Source organism: Colius striatus, chromosome 18 (assembly GCF_028858725.1).
Source record: "Colius striatus isolate bColStr4 chromosome 18, bColStr4.1.hap1, whole genome shotgun sequence".
NCBI classification, from domain to species: Eukaryota; Metazoa; Chordata; class Aves; order Coliiformes; family Coliidae; genus Colius; species Colius striatus.
Window position 1 is genome coordinate 6,460,413 of NC_084776.1, and position 17,449 is coordinate 6,477,861.

At 58.0% G+C, this 17,449-nt stretch overlaps 1 protein-coding gene across 4 annotated transcripts; it reads right to left on the reverse strand.

Moving 5' to 3' along the window:
• Positions 1-4,485: 4,485 nt before the first annotated feature.
• On the reverse strand, positions 4,486-17,391 carry SPATA20 (spermatogenesis associated 20). Of its 4 annotated transcripts, XM_062010618.1 has the most exons (16): positions 17,327-17,391; positions 16,262-16,393; positions 15,251-15,315; positions 14,745-14,899; positions 14,379-14,522; positions 13,454-13,655; positions 13,226-13,356; positions 13,028-13,132; positions 12,499-12,573; positions 12,074-12,286; positions 11,730-11,922; positions 10,324-10,492; positions 9,697-9,905; positions 9,147-9,346; positions 8,961-9,041; positions 5,078-5,425 (listed from the first exon to the last, which is right to left on the reverse strand). In XM_062010618.1, exons 1-16 carry the CDS (start codon positions 17,356-17,358, stop codon positions 5,255-5,257), a joined length of 2,277 nt encoding a protein of 758 aa, XP_061866602.1. In that variant the 5' UTR covers positions 17,359-17,391; the 3' UTR covers positions 5,078-5,254. The 4 variants fall into 4 exon arrangements, with proteins under 4 accessions (XP_061866605.1, XP_061866602.1, XP_061866604.1 ...); XM_062010620.1 differs by lacking the exon at positions 14,379-14,522; XM_062010619.1 differs by lacking the exon at positions 16,262-16,393 and having other exon boundaries at positions 17,327-17,380.
• Between the last annotated feature and the right edge of the window lie 58 nt (positions 17,392-17,449).

A 17,449-nucleotide genomic window follows, 5' to 3' on the forward strand; every position in this document is an offset into this window, starting at 1 on the left:
ATCGGGACAGCTGCGGCCAGAAACCCGGCACCTACGGCTGAGGGCCCCATCCTGCTCTTCCCTGATCTGGCCCCAAAGCCTGGGCATTGCCACCCAGCTCCTGCTTTCCCCGAGCCCCAAGGACCCTGCTTCTGAGTCTCAGCCATAGCTCATACCACCAAGCATCGCTACGTGCTCCTGTCACGCTGTAGCACACAAGGGGTTAATCCCAAATCCACCCAGCCCTGGGGAAAGCAGCAGCCTCAGCCCCGCAGGAGCTTTAGGCTGAGCCTGTCCCCCTGTTCCCCATCCCTTCCAACACTATCATTCCATGATCCCTCCAGCCTAGGTACCAGCACTGCCCACGGGCACAGCACCTGGGGCACATCCTTCCCCTTCCATTGCTCTGTGCACCCCCAAAACTCCCCCTTCACACCCGGGCACCCACAAACCTGCACCCTCCTCCTCCTCCTTTCTGTGAAGCCTCCAAAACACACATTTCATTCGGGTGTAATGGAGCAGTCGCCGCGGTCAGTGAACACCAGCCCCCGCGGTAAAGGATTAATGGGAGGATTAATGGCCGTATAACGGCCCAGTGTCTATTGCACAACCCTTAATGAGTGCTAACGGCCTCCCGCGGGCACTGCCAGGCCTCCAGGCAACGCTGCCCAGGCTGGCAGGCCCAGGAGAAACCGGTGAGGTTGCTGCCAGGTCAGAAGGGGAGATCTCCAAGTGTTCAGATGGGTTAAAGGCAGCGGGTCACAGTTGAAGCAGCAGCTGTGGGGATGATGACCCCTCAAAATGCCTTGGCATGTGCCTGTGGCCATGGCAGCCAGGCTGGGGATGGCTGTGAATGCTCCTGCGTGGCCCCTGGAGCACATCTGGCCTTTGCTGCCTGGTAAAAAATAGGTGTTAAACAGCTGGGCTGTGTACTGCTTGTGATGCCTCTCTCTGGGGAGGGAGCAGGCAACATCCCCATCCCACCTCCCCCCCACACTGACTGCCCACTGCACCCAGCAGCATCCCCACACCAATCCACTGACCATTAGCTTCTCTCTTGCTCCCTGTTTTGGAGGACATTGCCCTGAACAGCAGCCCTCATGCCCCAGTTTAGGCTGGCAGCAGAGGACACAAAGCACTGAGTGGCTTTGGGGGAGGCTGGGCAGGGCACATGCCTGGGGCCATGCAGAGGGGGTGGGTGGTTTGGGCAGGAACAGCCTGGACATGCTTTCACATGAGTAGAAACTGAGGCAGATGCCAAGTGAAGCAGGGCCCCCCCCAGAGATCCCCCCCACTATGGTCTGGCACTGCCCCCCACTCCCTGGCACCCATCTGCATAGGAAGTTGAGGCTTGGTTTGGGTTTTTTTTAACCAAAAGCAGCACATTTTGAGCAAGCATTGGCCAGCTTCAGCTGCAAAGTCACTTGTCAGGAGCCCTGGGGTTACTGGAGCTGCATGGCAGGAACATCTGTGCAATGCAAATGCTGGGGAAAGGGAGCAGAACCACCTCACCCACAGCCCCCCACCATCCCCACTGCAGCTGTGCCAGGGGAGGGCAGCTGGGACACAACACATGCCTCCCACTCACCTCCCTGTGCAACGGGACAAAACACCCCAAGGAGGAGGCTGCAACTCCACACTCACCACAGCAAGCTTCCTTTGGGTGAATATCACAGTACCCAGGCTCAATGGCACAGGACAGGCACAGAGGGACTCATCACACCAACCTCACATCTCCTGCCCCTCCCTACCATAGGCTCCACTAATGTTTTGAGGTCCAACAAGGTATTTCCATGACTTTCAGAGCAGCCACGACCAGCACTTCCCCACCTCCTCCCCCATCACCACTCCTGTAACCCCCAGCTTCCCAAACCTTGCCCATTTATGCACAAGATACCCCTCAGGCAGGAGCTAATGGGCCCCTCAGGCAGGAGCAGATTGGCTGCTCAGATGCTGGCTAATTGGCTGCTGAGGTGTTGGTTAATTGGGTGCTCAGGTGCTGGCTACTTTGGCCACGAGGCAACAGTGTTCACTCCTGAATCGGTTGCATGCTGAAGTGTGAACTGGGCACCCATGTGGGAAGCAATTGGGTGCAGAAACCTCATGCACCTTCTTGGGAGGGGGCTGGAAAGAGGGGAGCCCAAGCCACCCCCTGACATGTGCCATGTGGGAGGGGACAGACACAGAGCAGGGTTGGACCTGGCTGGGGACACCCCTCTCCAATCCTGCCTCTCCCACACACGCAACAGCTCAAACAACAAACAGCTTTCAAAGCTCCGTCTCCTATTGATGTCACATCAATGCCGCGGGAGATAAAAGCCAAGAGACCCAGCAGCAGCAGCAGCGTCGGCTTTGCTGGGCCATATTAATTAGAGGGAAAGCCTTGTTAGAGCAGCAAAGGGTGGCCACCAGCCCTGCCCCTCCCCGTGTGTCAGCCCTCCCGGCTGCCTCGCTGGGCTGAGCGATGGGCTGCACTGCAGGGCCCTCAATGGAAGCCTTAAAAATGGTGTTTTGAAAGGTTTAGGAGGGTTTTCATTATTATTATTGAAAAGAAAGAAGGGGGAAACCTGCTCTTTGCCACCTGTGGCTGCTGGGGCTTCCAGGAAAGCCTGGGCATGGTGATAAAGCCCCCCCTGCCTCCCCTCCCGAACAGCCAGATGGTAAAGCCAAGTGTTTGTGGGGGAAAAGCAGCACATTGGTTATTTGATGCGTTTTTGGGGAGGTTTTTTAACAACTGTGCAGCTGGAGAGGAGCAGGGGATGGTGCCTGCTGCTGTCCTCAGCCTCCCCACCAGCAGGGAAAGGGCTCCAGCTCTGCCCTGGGGTGATTCCCTGGCAGCCTCCACATCCACTGCCAAAGGTAAAACAGGAAGGGGTCAAGAAAATGAGCCTTAAGAAGTGGCATGGGGCTATTGAGCACCCAGATCCTGCTCCATCACCCTCCCAAAAGCCTGGGGCTGCCTCCATTCATCACCCCAGAACACAACCCTTGCAGGAAACCAGCGGCATTTGCAGTGAAATCCCTGAGTGACAGGAAAGCAATGAGGAAGGAAACATCACCAGGAGGCTTTAACTGCCATGGCCACGCTGGTTTCTGTGGCCAGGCTCTCCTGCCAACAAGCAGCAGCACCCATGGGTGCCCTGGCAACCAGCCTGGCCAGGGAATGCAGAGAGGACTCTGAGGGGAGTGCTGCAGCTGAGCTCAAGCAGGAACCCCCCTTGCCAAGGCCACAAAGCTGAAGGGCTGAAGCAGCCAGGTGGCCCTGGGGATGTGGCAGAGAATGTGACCCATGGGGCTGTGCAGGATGCAGAATGGGGCCACCAGCCCACCCTGGCAACAGCAGCAGGACCAAGGTGCCACAACATCACTCACTTATTACAGAGAACTCTTCTTCCCTTTCTGTGCCTTTGCCTTTTGAGAGGTGAGCCCAATTCCTCCTGACAGAGGCTCACAGATCATTTTTGCTCAGCAGCTGCTTGCAGAGACACACCAATAAGCGACACGGGGCAGGAGAAAGGCACCCATGTGTCTGTGCCAGGGGGCTGGTGAGCACCACCACGAGCTATTCACATCACCCTCAGCACCATGCCAACCTGGGAACATAAGTCTGCACATAGACATGGCCACCTCTGGGGCTCCAAGACATTTGGGCTTCCCCAAGAGATGTTCAGTGGCAGCCCTGCTCTCTGAGGATGCTCTGCTGGCACAGATCCACACCGAGCACTCATGAGGATGGGTGTCAAACCAATCCCTGCAGCTGAGATGCCAAGTTAGAAAGAAAAACAACAAAAACCAAAAATGAGGGGAAAGCAGCCAGCCATCTGCCAACCCAGCAATTTTCAGCTGCATTTCCAGCAACACTTCGGCTTTTAAAACCAAGAGAGGAGAGAAAATAACCCCCCCTCCTCTTCCCCAGGCTTGAAAAGCATTCACAAGATGAGGTGCAAAATTCCTCTTTGACTTCAAAGGCATTTCTCTTGGCCCTGTTCCCCCCAGATCCTGGCAGGACCCTCTGGAAAGCCGTGGGGCAGCGTGGCTTGGCTGCCAGATGCCGGGCTGGGGTGGGGGCTGTGGGAGCCCCAGGGGGACAGGGAGATGCTGCAAATGTGGTCCTCACCCCTTTGGAAGCAGGGAGGGAGGTGGAAAGGGAGAATAAAGTTTAGTGTGGTTGGGGACAGCAGCCTGCTTCTGCCAGGGTGGGTTACCTCCCTCTGTGGAGATGCCAAGGTCTGGCAGCATTGTCCCCATGGCTGGCAAGACCCTGGGTCCAGCCTAGGCTTTGTTGGGAAAGCTCAGAGCAAACACCTTCATACACTTGCCCAAAGGCACTTTTAGGGGTTCTTAGCTGTCACTGAAACTTCTGCAAGCAAAGGCAGGGGCCAGGCTGCAGCCTCAAGCACCTCATCCAGCAGCACCCACCCAGAGCAGCCAGCCCCAAAATACAGCCCCAGCTCACCCATTTCAGCACCCAACCCCACCACCCCCTCCTGCCCACCCAGTCACCCTCTCAGCACTGAGCTGCTGGTGGCTGCTCTCCTGCCAGCCCCATTGTCTTCAGGCTCAGGGGTCTCCAGCCCTGGTGTCCCCACCTCCCTGCAGGTACCAGGGGAAGCAGCACAACCCCCTGAGCCCATCCCAAAACACACTGGCCTTTTACAAAGAGAACAAGACTTTGAGAAGGGCCACTGCAGCCTTGGCAAAGCCAGGATGAGCTGTTGAGCTGTTTGGAAGTGCTCAGGCTGTGTGCTGTGGCATGTTTTCCTCAGCTGTGGCAATCAGCAGGGTTGTGCTTGCACTATAGGGTAACCTCATGTATCCTCCAATCTACTCTGGAATGGAAAAATACCATGGCTGTCAGAACTTGTAACACTGTCAAAAACACTTGACTCCCAAGTCATCCAGGTGCTTTTGACAGTGTTACCCTGGGTTGCTATAGGAACTCTGATAGTTTTCCCAGCTGACTTTGCCATTAAGGCTGGGATTTAATTTGTTTTCCTTTCCCTCAGCAAGAAGAGGTTGAGGAGCAAGTGTGTGGGAAGAGGGAGGAGATGTTCTTCAGCTGGTGTCTCCTGACCATGCCAAAACGAGGGACCAGAGCTGCTTCTGCTGAGATGCTGCCAAAGCAGCGGCATGGGCAGAGCCTGACCTGCTGCAGGCAGAGGGGCACAGCATCCCCCCACGCTGCCAGGAACCATCCTGGGTGCCAGAGGGGCTTTATTACAGTTTCTCTCACGTTCCCAGGGACTGGCCCTTGCCTTTCTGCAGGCCCTGGGGCTCACAGGCACAGCATCCCACGCAGCTCCTGGGGGGAGGTGATGGGCAGGGAGCAGGAGAAGTTGCTGCAGACATAGGCGGTGGCTTTGCCGTCCTTCCTCTCCAGGCCAGCGAGGAAAGGCCAGTGGTGATACAGGAACCCTGAGCTGTTCCCATCTGCCAGCACCAGCACCTGCAGAGAGGGAGCTGTGAGAGCTGGGGAGGGCAGCCAGTGCCAGGCAGCTGGGCCTTCCCTCCCAGAGGTGCCAAGTGCTGGCAGCGTCCTGCATGTGCTCACGCAGAGAGGAGAGGGGAGGGGATCAGAGGGTTGTAGAACGGGGGAGGGGGGGTGAGAAGGGCCCTGCAGAGCTCCTCCAGCCCAAACCCCTGCTAAAGCAGGTTCCCCTTGATCAGGGGGCACAGGAATGCATCCAGGTGGGTTTGGAAACCTCCTGAGAAGGAGCCTCCACACCCTCCCTGGGCAGCCTGGGCCAGGCTCCCTCACCTCAGCACCAAAGGAGCTTCTCCTCATGTTCCAGTGGGACTGGTTGTGTTCCAGCTCATGTTCACTACCCCTTGTGCTGTCACTGCACACTACAGAATAAAGTGTTCTCCCTCATCCTCCTGACACCTGCCTTTAGGTACTTGCAATCCCTCAGCCTTCTCCTCTCCAGGCTGAACAGCCCCAGGTCCCACAGCCTTTCCTCATAAGGAAGATGCTCCAGTCCCCTCAGCACCTTGGTGTCCCTGCACTGGCCTCTCTCCAGCAGTTCTCTGTCCCTCTTGAGCTGGGGAGCCCAGAACTGGACACAGGACTCCAGATGAGGCCTCACCAGGGCAGTGTAGAAGGGCAGAAGAACCTCCCTCGCCCTGCTGCCCACACGAGGAGACTCACAGCGGCCTCATCCCCACTGTGCCTGTGCTGGAGGGAGTTTGTTCCACACTGTCCATAGCAGCTTTGGCTCCCTTTTCTGCTCCAGACTGATGATGAAGCCCTGGAACTGGCATAAAGTGGCCTGGAAAGGGGCGGCCTGAGCCAGACAGCTCCCTGGGGACACCCTCCCAACCTGGGGACAGCCCCACAAGCCCAGCACCAGCTGCAGCTTCCCCACTCCCACCCTCCAGATCCTGCCCCAAAAACCAAGCCACTGAGGAGTGGGCTGGGGGCTCTCCCAGCTGACAGGGCAGCACCAGGCAGGGGTGATGACAGGGCTGCCGTGATAATTAGCTTTTCTGAAAGGGAAAATGTTTGTTAAAGCCTCAGGGCTTGCACACTAATGAGGGGAAAGGCCAGGAGCTGGCAAGGAGCCTGGTGCCGACACAGGGATGTGAAGGGTGAGCCAAAGCTGGCCCTGCCAGGGGCCCAAGGCACAGCTGGAGCACAGGGCTCTTCCTCCCTCTCTGCCTCTGCTATCCCAGCCCCACACACCCACCCAGTGAGCACTGACACACATCTCACAGCACAGACATCTCCCCCTGCCACCGACAGCAGGGCTGGGAGCAAACCCATCAGGGACACTCAGCCAGCCTCAGCCCAGCCTGGCAGGGGCTGCCCTCACCCCCCATGTCCCTGGGAGGTCAGAGTGTCCCCAGCCTCTTGCCTTGCTGCAGTCTCATCCTGTCCCCCATCACTCCACATCTCCTGCTCTGACCCAGCTCTGGCTCACCCATCTCCCTGCCTGCCTCCTGCTCTCCCCCCTCAACCTCCTCCCCCCTTGCCTTTGTCTGGAATTAATTCCAGGAGTGATTAATTACCAATTCATGTCCAATCTGAAATTCATTATTCATTTTTCTCACCAGCTCCCTAAGGTCCTCTCACAGAGCCAGGAGGAAAGTGAGCCTCAGCCTACTGCTCTGCAGCTGAGGAGATAATGGGATCCTTCATAATTACCCTAAAGACCATTAAGAGGGCAGGGATCTATAGTAGGAGCCAGGATGCAGCCCTGGAGCGGGGATCCAACCCTCTCTGCCCCTAGCACTGGGACCCCCATTGGAGCAGTCACCAGCAGCACCCCTGAGCACATACACCTCCTGCAGCAATGGGCTCCTCTGGGTGCAGGGTCCAGTTAAAGCTGTGACCCCAAAGCCATTTTAGCATCAGCATCTCCTTACAGCAAGCATTTCAATGTGAGGTTTGTAAGGAATTAATTACTGGAATGACCTAATTAATCATGTTCCTGCAGATGAGCTTAGCCCCCAGCACCCCCCTGGCACTGAGGGAGTAGGGGCAGCAGGGACACGGCCCTGACAGTTCCCCAACTCCTTGCCAAAGCTGATGCCCAAAGCTGTCAGGGGCCCAGAGTCAGTGGCCTGGGGCTGCTCTGCCTTGGGCAGCTCCCCAGGGTGGGGAAGGAGAGCTGGGGAGCAGCTGGAGGGGGCTGAAGGCAGGCAGGAGAACGAGCACCCACATCTCCCTGTGACACAGCACGGAAAGAGGGATGGCTTCCAGGGGCACAGGCTGCTCCCCAAGGCACTGTGACCCTCTGAGCAGTGAGATTCTCCTCCTGTACCTCCATCACCTCAGATGGGTGAGGAGCCAGCACTCCAGCCAGAGATCAGGCTGTCCATGAGGAACTGGGGATGGCACTGGGGATGCACCAGCAGGATGGCTGAGGGGAAGCGTGGCTCTGCCCCCAGCTGGCACCCTCCATCTCACCCCCATGATGCCAAACACCCCAGTGTGTGCCCACATTCTTCTTACTTCAGCCCAGGATGCCACTGGCCTCCTTGCCCACGAAGGCACATTGCTGGCTCATGGTTAGTTTGTTATCAACCACAACTGCCAGATCCTTTCTGCTGAAGGACAAAGGACTGGGCAGGAGTTGTGACCATCCTCCAACACTGGTGTTAAACACCACTGGGCAGAGTGTCAGGGATGAGAGCCCCCCTGGGCTGAGCTAATGTGAGGACAGAGCAGGGGATCCCATGGTGACAGCTCAGCCTTCCCCAGCTCACCCCAGCTGAGGTTACAGAGGGAAGCTGCTGCTTTGGCCACAGCACTGACTCCCCAGGGGCTGCAGCTCATCATGTCAGGCCCTGGCATCAGGATGCTGAAGAGCTGAGTCCTCTCACTCAGCCCAGCCCTGCTTCTCTCAGCTCCCCAAGGCTAGGGACATCCATCCCCAGGGCAGGGACACTGCCTGCCAAACATGACAGGCACCAGCTGTCGTGATCCCTTCCCTGACAGCTCCATAGGCAGCAAACAGCTCTGTCCTCAAGCCAGCACAGCTCTTTGTGGGATGCACGGATACACATCTCTGAGCTGAGATGCAGAGGAGCAGAGAGAGGCCATAAACCCCCTGCACAGGGACAGTACAGCTCAGGGCAAAGATTTTGGGGGTACCCACAGCCCTCCAAGGTACTGCCTTGTTGCTTCCCAAGGATGCAAGGGGGGCTTCAGGCAGAAGGTGCCCCTGACACTGTCTGGATCCACAGTAGGCATGACACATCCACACTGGAACAAAAGGTTGTTGAGAGAGCAGTGCTGGGGCCACTGGGCTGAGGCTGCAGTGTGCTGTGCCAGAAGCAGGGCACAGGTATTTGGTCATGGCCTTTCCAGCTGTGCTTACAAGTATGGAAAGGATAGGATGCTTCCCAGAAGGGAGGCAGGATGGAGGAGGAGGATGGATGTTGCAGACACACTGGGAGAAAGGATGAAGGCACCAGCAACACAGGGAGGGTGACAAGGGGCAGCTGCACAGGCTGGCAGGCAGGGCTGGCTCCTCTACCTTGTTTGGGCTGAAGACAGAGTGGACACAACGCAGCATTTCCTTTGTGTCTTCTCCTTGGGGGTCTCCACAGATAATGACCTGTCCAGGGAGAGTGTGGGTGGCAGGAGGGAGGAGGCAGAGCCGTGCCTGCACCCACACCACAGCCAGGTCCCACAGAGGGGACACATGGGCTCCAGCCCATACCTGTTTGAGGGTGTGATGGAAGAGAGCATTGGCCCGAGCCATCTCTGGCAGGGTTATAGGGATCTTCTGCAGCCTCTCAGAGAATGCAGCCAAGATCTGCCCAGCTTTTTCCACCCACTCTGTCCGACCGGAGTAAGAAGCTGCTCGCAGCAGGTTTGTGACAGCAATAGAGTTGGCAGCGGGCTCTGCACCATCCTGGTCTGTAGGGGACAACAGCTCCTCCATCACAGAGTTGGAAGAGACCTCTCAGCCTCCTCTTCTCCAGACTAAACACCCCCAATTCCCCCAGCTGCACCCCAGCAGACTTGTGCTCCAGCCCCTTTCCCAGCTCCAGTGCCCATCTCTGGACACGCTCCAGCCCCTCCCTCCGTGTCTTTCTTGTAGTGAGGGGCCCAAAACTAAACACAGTATTCAAGGTGCAGCCTCACCAGCACCAAGTACAGGCATCATCACCCGATGTCCCACCACTCCACAGCCTGGCCCTCCAGCTGAGCCCTCCCAAAGCTGCCCCACACATCACCCCACAGAGCGCTGCCGTGCTCAGGCTCACCGTCCTTCAGGCGCAGGAGCAAAGAGGGATCACCAGCCTCACTGGAGAAATATGCAAAGCCCTCAGGGTCCCAGAAGAGCTTGTCTTGCATGTGCTGGAGCTGCAGGGCCCACTCCAGCCAGCCCTGCTCCAGTGAGGCTTCGTACAGGTCAAAGAGAGCCTGGATGACGAAGACATAATCCTCCAGGAAGCCCTGGATGGGCACAGCGCTGAAGGGGCAGATGGGGAGGGAGCATCAGAGTCTCTGCACTGGCCAGGTGGGAAATGTTCTGCCTACTGGTCTCTGCTGCCTGAGGAGATGGCACCTCAGAGCTCACTCAGAGATAAGGGGTGGCTGTGCCAAGTCACCACATGGCTCAGCCCTGGTTTCTGTGCATCAGGGGAAGGCAGGGCTGGCTCCTTTACCTCTACCTGCCAGCCTGGAAGATGATGAGTGGAAAAGGATTTAATTCTTCCTCACTAGGTGAGGGGCACTAACCCATCCCTGCACCAGAGGCAGTTATACACAGCCTTCCTCCCTCCAAGTTCAGTCCTGCCTGGAGGAGAGAGGGGCAGGGACAGGCAAGGGTCTGGGAAGCCTCTGAGAGGTGACAAGTCAGTCTGTAGACACCCCCATACCCTGCTCACCTCTGCTCCACCGTGCTGTCCCGTCCCCCATAGCAGCTCCGCAGCAGCCTCCCGCTGCTGGGCTGGAAAAGGTGCGTGTGCAGGAAGGCAGCCGCCTGCACGGCCCTGCTGACGTACTCCTGCCTGGCCAGGGCTGCCCCAGCCTGGGCAAAGCCCGAGATCATCAGCCCTGCAGAGGCACAGACACAGGGACAGGCTCAGGGGGGCACAAGGAACCGGCTGGGGTGTCACCAGCTTTCATTTAAAGGATGCTCATCCTGCCTGACGGTTCAAGGCAGGTCAGGGATCACTCATCAGCTCTTCCACTCTGCTCAGATCACTAAGAACGACACCAAGGAGAAGGGCAGAGCGCTGCAAAGCCAGCAAGAGCTAAACCTTTGCTTGTGGGTAGAGGCAGGGAGTCCTTTCTGTTTGCAGGACATGGCCTAACTCCAGCTCCAGACCCAGCTACTCCAGCATTTACTGCTGGGAACAGTGCCCAGGGTCCTGCAGCTATTACCCACTGCAGGGCAGACAGAGCCGTGGTCCCCCCACAGTCCCCAGCTCCATCCCCTTCCCCAGAGCCCAAGTGGGAGAGCTGGGCTGAGATCTAAGGAGGAGATTTGCTGCTCTCTGCTGGCAACAGCAGAGGAAAATAAAGCCAGAGCAGTATCAACTAACAGCCAGCAGCCCACGGCTTTGCAGGTGTGGGGCTGCTTCCCCAGGCACTGAGTCCATGGGGGTCATCCAGTCCCAGCAGAACTCGCTGCTACAAGCCCCCAGAAACACGCAGGCCCTGGGCCACCAGCTGAGGACCCAGCTGAGGACACAAACAGTGTGACCAGCAAGATCAGAGAAATGATTGACCCCCTGTACTGGGCCCTGGTGAGGCTGCACCTCGAGAGCTGGGTGCAGCGTTGGGCCCCTCACTACAAGACAGACACTGAGAGGCTGGAGCGAGTCCCGAGGTGAGCACTGGAGCTGGGGAAGGGGCTGGAGAATGAGTCTGATGGGGAGCAGCTGAGGGAATGGGGGTGTTCAGCCAGGAGAAGAGAAGGCTGAGGGGAGACAGGAGCACTCTCTGCAACTCCCTGACAGGAGGCTGCAGTGAGGTCAGGGTCAGTCTCTTCTCTGACAGGACAACGGGAAATGGACTCAACTTGCACTGCAGGAGGTTTAAGATTGGAGCTGAGGAAGAGGTTTTTTCCCTGAGAGGGGTGTCAGCCCCTGTGCCAGGCTGCCCAGGGAGCTGGGGGAGTGCCCAGCCCTGGAGGGATCCCAAAGCCATGGAGCTGAGGTGCTGCAGTTAGTGGTGGGCTGGGCAGGGTGAGGGGAGGGCTGGGACTCCATGAGCTTCCAAGGGTTTATCCAACCAAAGTGATTCAATGTTTCTAAGGCACATCCCCCAGAGCTGAGCCATTCCTCACCATTCCATGCCGTCAGCACCTTGGTGTCCTGCTGTGGCCGTGGCCGCTGTGCCCGGGCTGTGCCCAGCCTGTGGCCGCCGTCCCGCAGCAGCTCCCGCACCCGCCCCGGCTCCAGCCCCAACCGCTGCGCCGTCAGCTCCGGGGAGCAACGCACGGTGAGGACGTTCTTGCCCTTCAGCTCCTCATGGGGGTCCTAAAAGGAGAGGCCCATTGTATGAACACCACTGGCTGAGGAGGCATTGCCCTTTGCCTGCTTTGGGGCTGCTCTGCCGTCCCCTGTGCCCTGGGCCGTGGGTTTCCCATCAGTGCTTTCAGTACCAGGCAGCTCTTCTCCCCTCCCTCACCTGCATGGGGCTGACGTTACCCGTCTCCTTCACTCCATAGTGCTGCATGAAGACATCTGCCAGCGTCGTCCCCTCTGTGGCCCCCTCGACAGGGTCAGGAAGCAGAGCCCGGATTTCCTCAGCTGCCCACACACAGAAAGCTCCTTCTCGCTTCTCTGTGGATGTGGTGGTGGGGTAGGAATCTGCATCTTCTGCACTGTAGAAACCTCCAGCCTGGGAAAAGAGCAAGAGAGACCCTCCAGCTACTGGAACAGCATCTTCAGCCACTGCCTGTCTCTGCTGGGCTGGCAGTCAGTGAGGCACAGCAGTGCCTCAGCCTGAATTCAGCTGGAGAGTGGAGGAGGGAGGGATTGAAAAGCAGCCCCAAGGCATGTTCCAGGGCAGGCTGAGCTGTTCCCTTTAGCCCAGCTCAGGGAACAACCCACCTGGTCACTCAGATCCCTCGAGACGTAAAGCAGAATGTCTCGGGCAATATCAGCAAAGAACTCATCACCAGAGATCTGTGGGAGGCACAGCACAAGTGTCAGTGTTATCACAGGCAGAGACACGGGGAGATACAAGAGATTCAGATTTAAAGAGCTGACAAAGCAGGGGAAATATATGTGAAAGTCCAGAGACTTTAAACGTGGGATGGATTCAGAGTAAGATCTCTTGATAGAAATCCACAGGCACTGGAGAGCAGCCCTGGAGTTACACCAACCCCAGAGACAGCAGAATGTGTTTGCTGACATCCAAAGGCCAGTCAGAATGTTGTTTCCTCCCCCTTTATGCTAAAAACCCCAAGGCTACAGTGTCATGGATCTGTGCAGCCCTTCTGGAGGAACACCAACAGACAAAAAGGGAGCACAGGACCACTCCATGCCCATGGGACAGGCAACATTTTGGGGAACAGGCTCTGAAGCTGCTCCCCAAACCAAGGCAGCATTCCTACAGAGGGATGCCCTCTCACTGTACCTGGAATGCTCTGCTGTAGGTGGCTGCCAGCTGCCCCTGGTCATACAGCATCTTCTCAAAGTGAGGTACATGCCAGTGCTGGTCAGTGGAGTAGCGGTGGAACCCCTGCAAAGACCAAGTGGTCAGGTCCTCACCTCACATCTCCACTCCACACCTCCTGGGCATGACAGGGGTTTAACCCCGTGGCTTTCCTCCTACCTGACCAATGTGGTCATGGATGCCCCCATGGGCCATCATCTTGAGGGTACGCAGAGCCATCTGCAGTGCTTGGGCACCCTCGGGGGTTGTTCGGTGCAGGGCCCAGTATGTGAACAGGAAATTCAAATTCACTGAAAGAGAGGGAGAAAGTGGGAGGCTGTGGAGTGGGCTCTGCCCCACAGCACTGTCTGCCCCACAGCTGGGGTCAGCAGCACAGCCCACACTGACCTGGGGTGGGGAACTTGGGGGATTTGGAAAAGCCACCGTACTCCTCGTCATAGGAGCTGGAGAGCTGCTGGAAGCAGGTGGCCAGCACGGCTTGGGGTGAGGGGGGTGACTCCTGGCCACGCACACGGATCTCAGACCTGCGTAGCAATGCCTCCAGGATCTTCTGGCTGTTCTCCAACAGGGCATCTTTGTTCTCCTTCCACTAAGATACAGAGTGAGAAAGTCAGTTCTTCCATTCTTTGGTCAGTTTCCTGAATGGCACTGGTCCAAACAGCAGCTTCAGTTCTCAGTCCCCCCTCCCCAGATCAGTTCCAATCCACCTCTAGTCCAGCCGAAGCTCTGACATATTCCTTGGGCTACTGTTTCTCCTCACTGTATCTCAGCCACCCACCAAGCCCAGACCAATTTCCTTGCAGCCCTTTTGGTTGAACCCTGCCTGTTACACCATCTCCTGTGAAGCACTGCTTATGTTCTCAGGTGAAGCTGGGGAAGGGGCTGGAGCACAAGTATGATGGGGAGCAGCTGAGGGAATGAGGGTGTTCAGCCTGGAGGAGGCTGAGGGGAGACATGAGCACTCTCTGACACTCCCTGACAGGAGGGTGTAGCAAGGAGAGGGTCAGTCTCTTCTCCCAAGTAATAAATGATAGGATAAGGGGAAATGGGCTCAAGTTGCCCCAGGGGTGGTTGAGATTGGAGCTGAGGCAGAACTGTTTCCCTGAGAGGGGTGTCAGCCCCTGTGCCAGGCTGCCCAGGGAGCTGGGGGAGTGCCCAGCCCTGGAGGGACCCCAAAGCTGTGGAGCTGAGGTGCTGAGGGCTGTGGGTTTGTGGTGGGCTGGGCAGGGGGAGGAGAGGGGTTGGACCCCAAGAGCTTAAAGGGCTTTTCCAACCAAAACAATTGTGTGATTCTGTGGCTCCTGCTCTGTACCTGCTCTGCGATTCGGAGCAGCACAGTCCGAAAGCCAACGCGATGAACTCCATCCTCAGGAGGGAAGTAGGTGCCCCCTACAAAGGGCTTGAGGTCTGGAGTCAGCCAGACACTCATTGGCCAGCCCCCTCCACCACTGGTTGCCTGAAAGACAAGTCAGGGGTGCCCTGAGGTGACCCAAGAGACACCCCCTGCTCTGTGCCCCTACTGGGAGACAGACCCGTGCTTCCCTCCATCCCTGTGATCACACACAGCCTCATTCAGACCACCCCCAGACTGGTTCTTCCCACCTGAGGAACATGACTATGAATCTCACCTTGAGAGAACCAGGCAAGGTCTCCTGAGCCCTGCCCATGCCCCCCTTACCTGCACAAAGGCCATGTACACCTTGTCCACGTCCGGCCGCTCCTCACGATCCACTTTGATGCTCACAAAGTTCTGGTTCAGAATCTCTCCAATCTCCTTGTTCTTGAAGGACTCCTCCTCCATCACGTGGCACCAGTGGCAGGTGGAGTAACCAACTGAAAACGAGCTCAGGAGAGTGAGGGAAGGCCCTTTGCAGGGAGCAGGACACACGTTATGGGGAGATTGCTCAGAGGTGGGGAATCCCTCTGGAGAAGAGATGGAGGAGAAAGGCCTACAGCAAGCACAGAGGCTCTCCAGCTCTTGCTCCTAAAATCTGCCCAAGGACTCTTGTCCTTGTTGCAGCCCATCTCCAGAGAGAGCTACCAAAGCATGCAGCTCTCTTGCTAGCACAGAAGCAGTGCTGGGTGTCCATCCTGACCTATGTGGCTACTCACACACCAGCTCAGGAAGCAGCCTGGTTTATCTGGACATCTACTGAACATGAAACACATCTTGTTTCTGGTTACCTGACAGGAATATCGGCTTGTTTTCTTTCTTTGCTTTATCAAAGGCTTCCTGACCCCAAGGGTACCTGCAAGGGGAAGATAAGAGAGGAGCTTCAGGGATCACCACTGCTGGGAGGCCTGTGGCCAGTGGGGTTCCACAGGGACAGGTTCTGGGGCCAGTCTGATTCAACATCTTCATTAACAACCTGGATGAGGGGACTGAGTGACCCTCAGCAAGGTCACTGATGACATCAAACTGGGAGGAGTGGCTGATTCACCAGAGGCTGTGCTGCCAGTCAGTGAGAGCTGGGCAGGCTGAGAGTTGGGCGGAGAGGAACCTCATGAGGTTCACAAGGGCAGAGAAACAGCTCCCTGCACCAGCACAAGCTGGGGGTGACCTGCTGGAGAGCAGCTCTGCACAGAGAGACCTGGGAGTGCTGGCTGATAACAAACTAACCATGAGCCAGCAATGTGCCCTTGTGGCCAAGAAGGCCAATGGCAGTCTGGGGCGTGTTAAGTGTGGGCAGCAGCTCAAGAGAGGTTCTCCTCCCACTCTGCTCTTCCCTGGTGAGGCCTCATCTGGAGTCATGTGTCCAGTTCTGGGTTCAACAGGTTCAAGAGGGACAAGGAACTGCTGGAGAGAGGCCAGTGAGGGTTACCAAGACAATCAGAGGACTGGCATATGTTTCTTATAAGGAAAGGCTGTGGGACCTGGGGCTCTTGAGCCTGGAGAAGACTGAGGGGTGATCTCATCAACACTGTGCCTCCTAATTGAGGGGAACCTGCCTCAGCAGGGAGTTGGGCTGGATGAGCTCTAGAGGTCCCTTGCAAACCCCATCAGTCTGTGATTCTATGACTCTATGAGCAGAGCTCCTATAAAGCTGCTGCCCAGTGGAGTCAGGACAGCCATGGCACGCTGAGGGCTGCACAGGGGCCAGGCTGCTTCAGCTGCCACCAGTTCCACAGCAGCGAGTCCCTCAGCCCCACGACACACACACAGACAGGAGGGAGAACGGCACGGAGGGCTCTTACCAGTCCACAGGGTTGTGTGCGTGCTGCAGGAGATAAGGGGACCTCTGGCTGCCCAGGCGGTTGGTGTGCCGCGGGGTGCCGGGGGGGCTGCTTCTCCCCGCCATGGCCACGCGCACGCTGCCCGTTACAAACCTGCAACGCCGGGGGGCTCATTGGTGCCTGGCTCACCCCAGCAATGCACAGCTCCTGGGGAGCCACCTTGCCCCACACCAGCTCCACCTGCACCCCGGCCCAGCATGGCCCCAGCATGGGCTGCTGCAGCCCAGGGGAACCATTCAGCCCACCTTCCTTCCCCCCAGGACTCTGTAGAGTCCTCTCCATGTGCTGGAGGCTCCAGTGAGGTTGTTCTCTGGCTTGGCACAGAGGGGCCCCATCCCTCCAGCCCCTCCACCAGCATCCTTTAGCGGCACAGCCACCCTACAGCCGCAGGCACGGGAGCAGCATCTGCAGGATTTGACCTGTGTGTGTCCTCGGAGAGGAAAATCCCCCACCCTGGGTGCACAAGTAGGTGTGCAGGCTGGACTCATCGGTGAGGGGAGTGAGGAGGAGGGGACCAGAGAGAGCCTCCTGCTGTTGGGAGGGATGTGAGGCTGGGTCACAGGGTTGCAGTAGCGGGTGCAAGGATGCAGGAGGGCGGATGACAGGGGTGGAGAAAGGGGATGCAGAGAACATACAAAGTCATGCGAGGGGCAATAGGGATGCAGGGAGGATTCAGGTAAATGCAGGAAGGGTGCAGTGCCGCAGGAAGGGTTTCAGGGAGAATGCTGGGGAATACAGGAGGTATGTAAGGGCGCATGAAGGATTGAGGAGTTTAGGGAGACGCAGAGGGGGGGATTTAGAGGAGATGCAGGAGGGTTTCAAGGTGGTGCAGAGGCGCAGGAGCATTTAGGAGGACGCGGGGAGAACGGAGAGGATGCAGGAGGGGTGCGGGAAGGATTTGGGGGATGTCAGCGATGGCGCGCAGCGCTGCCGGTGCCGCAGCCCCCGCTCCCCGGGGCCGGACCCGCGCCTCCCGCTCCCCGGGGCCGGACCCGCGCCCCCCGTCCCCCGCCCGCCCCCCGGTACCTGCGGGCCCGGCGCAGCGGCCCCGCCAACATGGCGGCGGGCGGGGGCGGAGCTGCCGCCGCTCCCCTGCCCGCCCCGGGGGCCGCACCGCCGCGGCCCGGCCCCCCGCCCGCCCCGGCCCGG

Excerpts from the sequence above, each read along its gene's own strand:
- SPATA20 (XM_062010618.1), bottom strand. The coding sequence starts at position 17,358 with ATGTTGGCGGGGCCGCTGCGCCGGGCCCGCAG. Across the intron at positions 13,656-14,378 it reads TGCTCCGAATCGCAGAGCAG|TGGAAGGAGAACAAAGATGC; the intron begins GTACAGAGCAGG and ends TCTGTATCTTAG. Across the intron at positions 9,347-9,696 it reads GCTCCTGCGCCTGAAGGACG|ACCAGGATGGTGCAGAGCCC; the intron begins GTGAGCCTGAGC and ends TGTCCCCTACAG.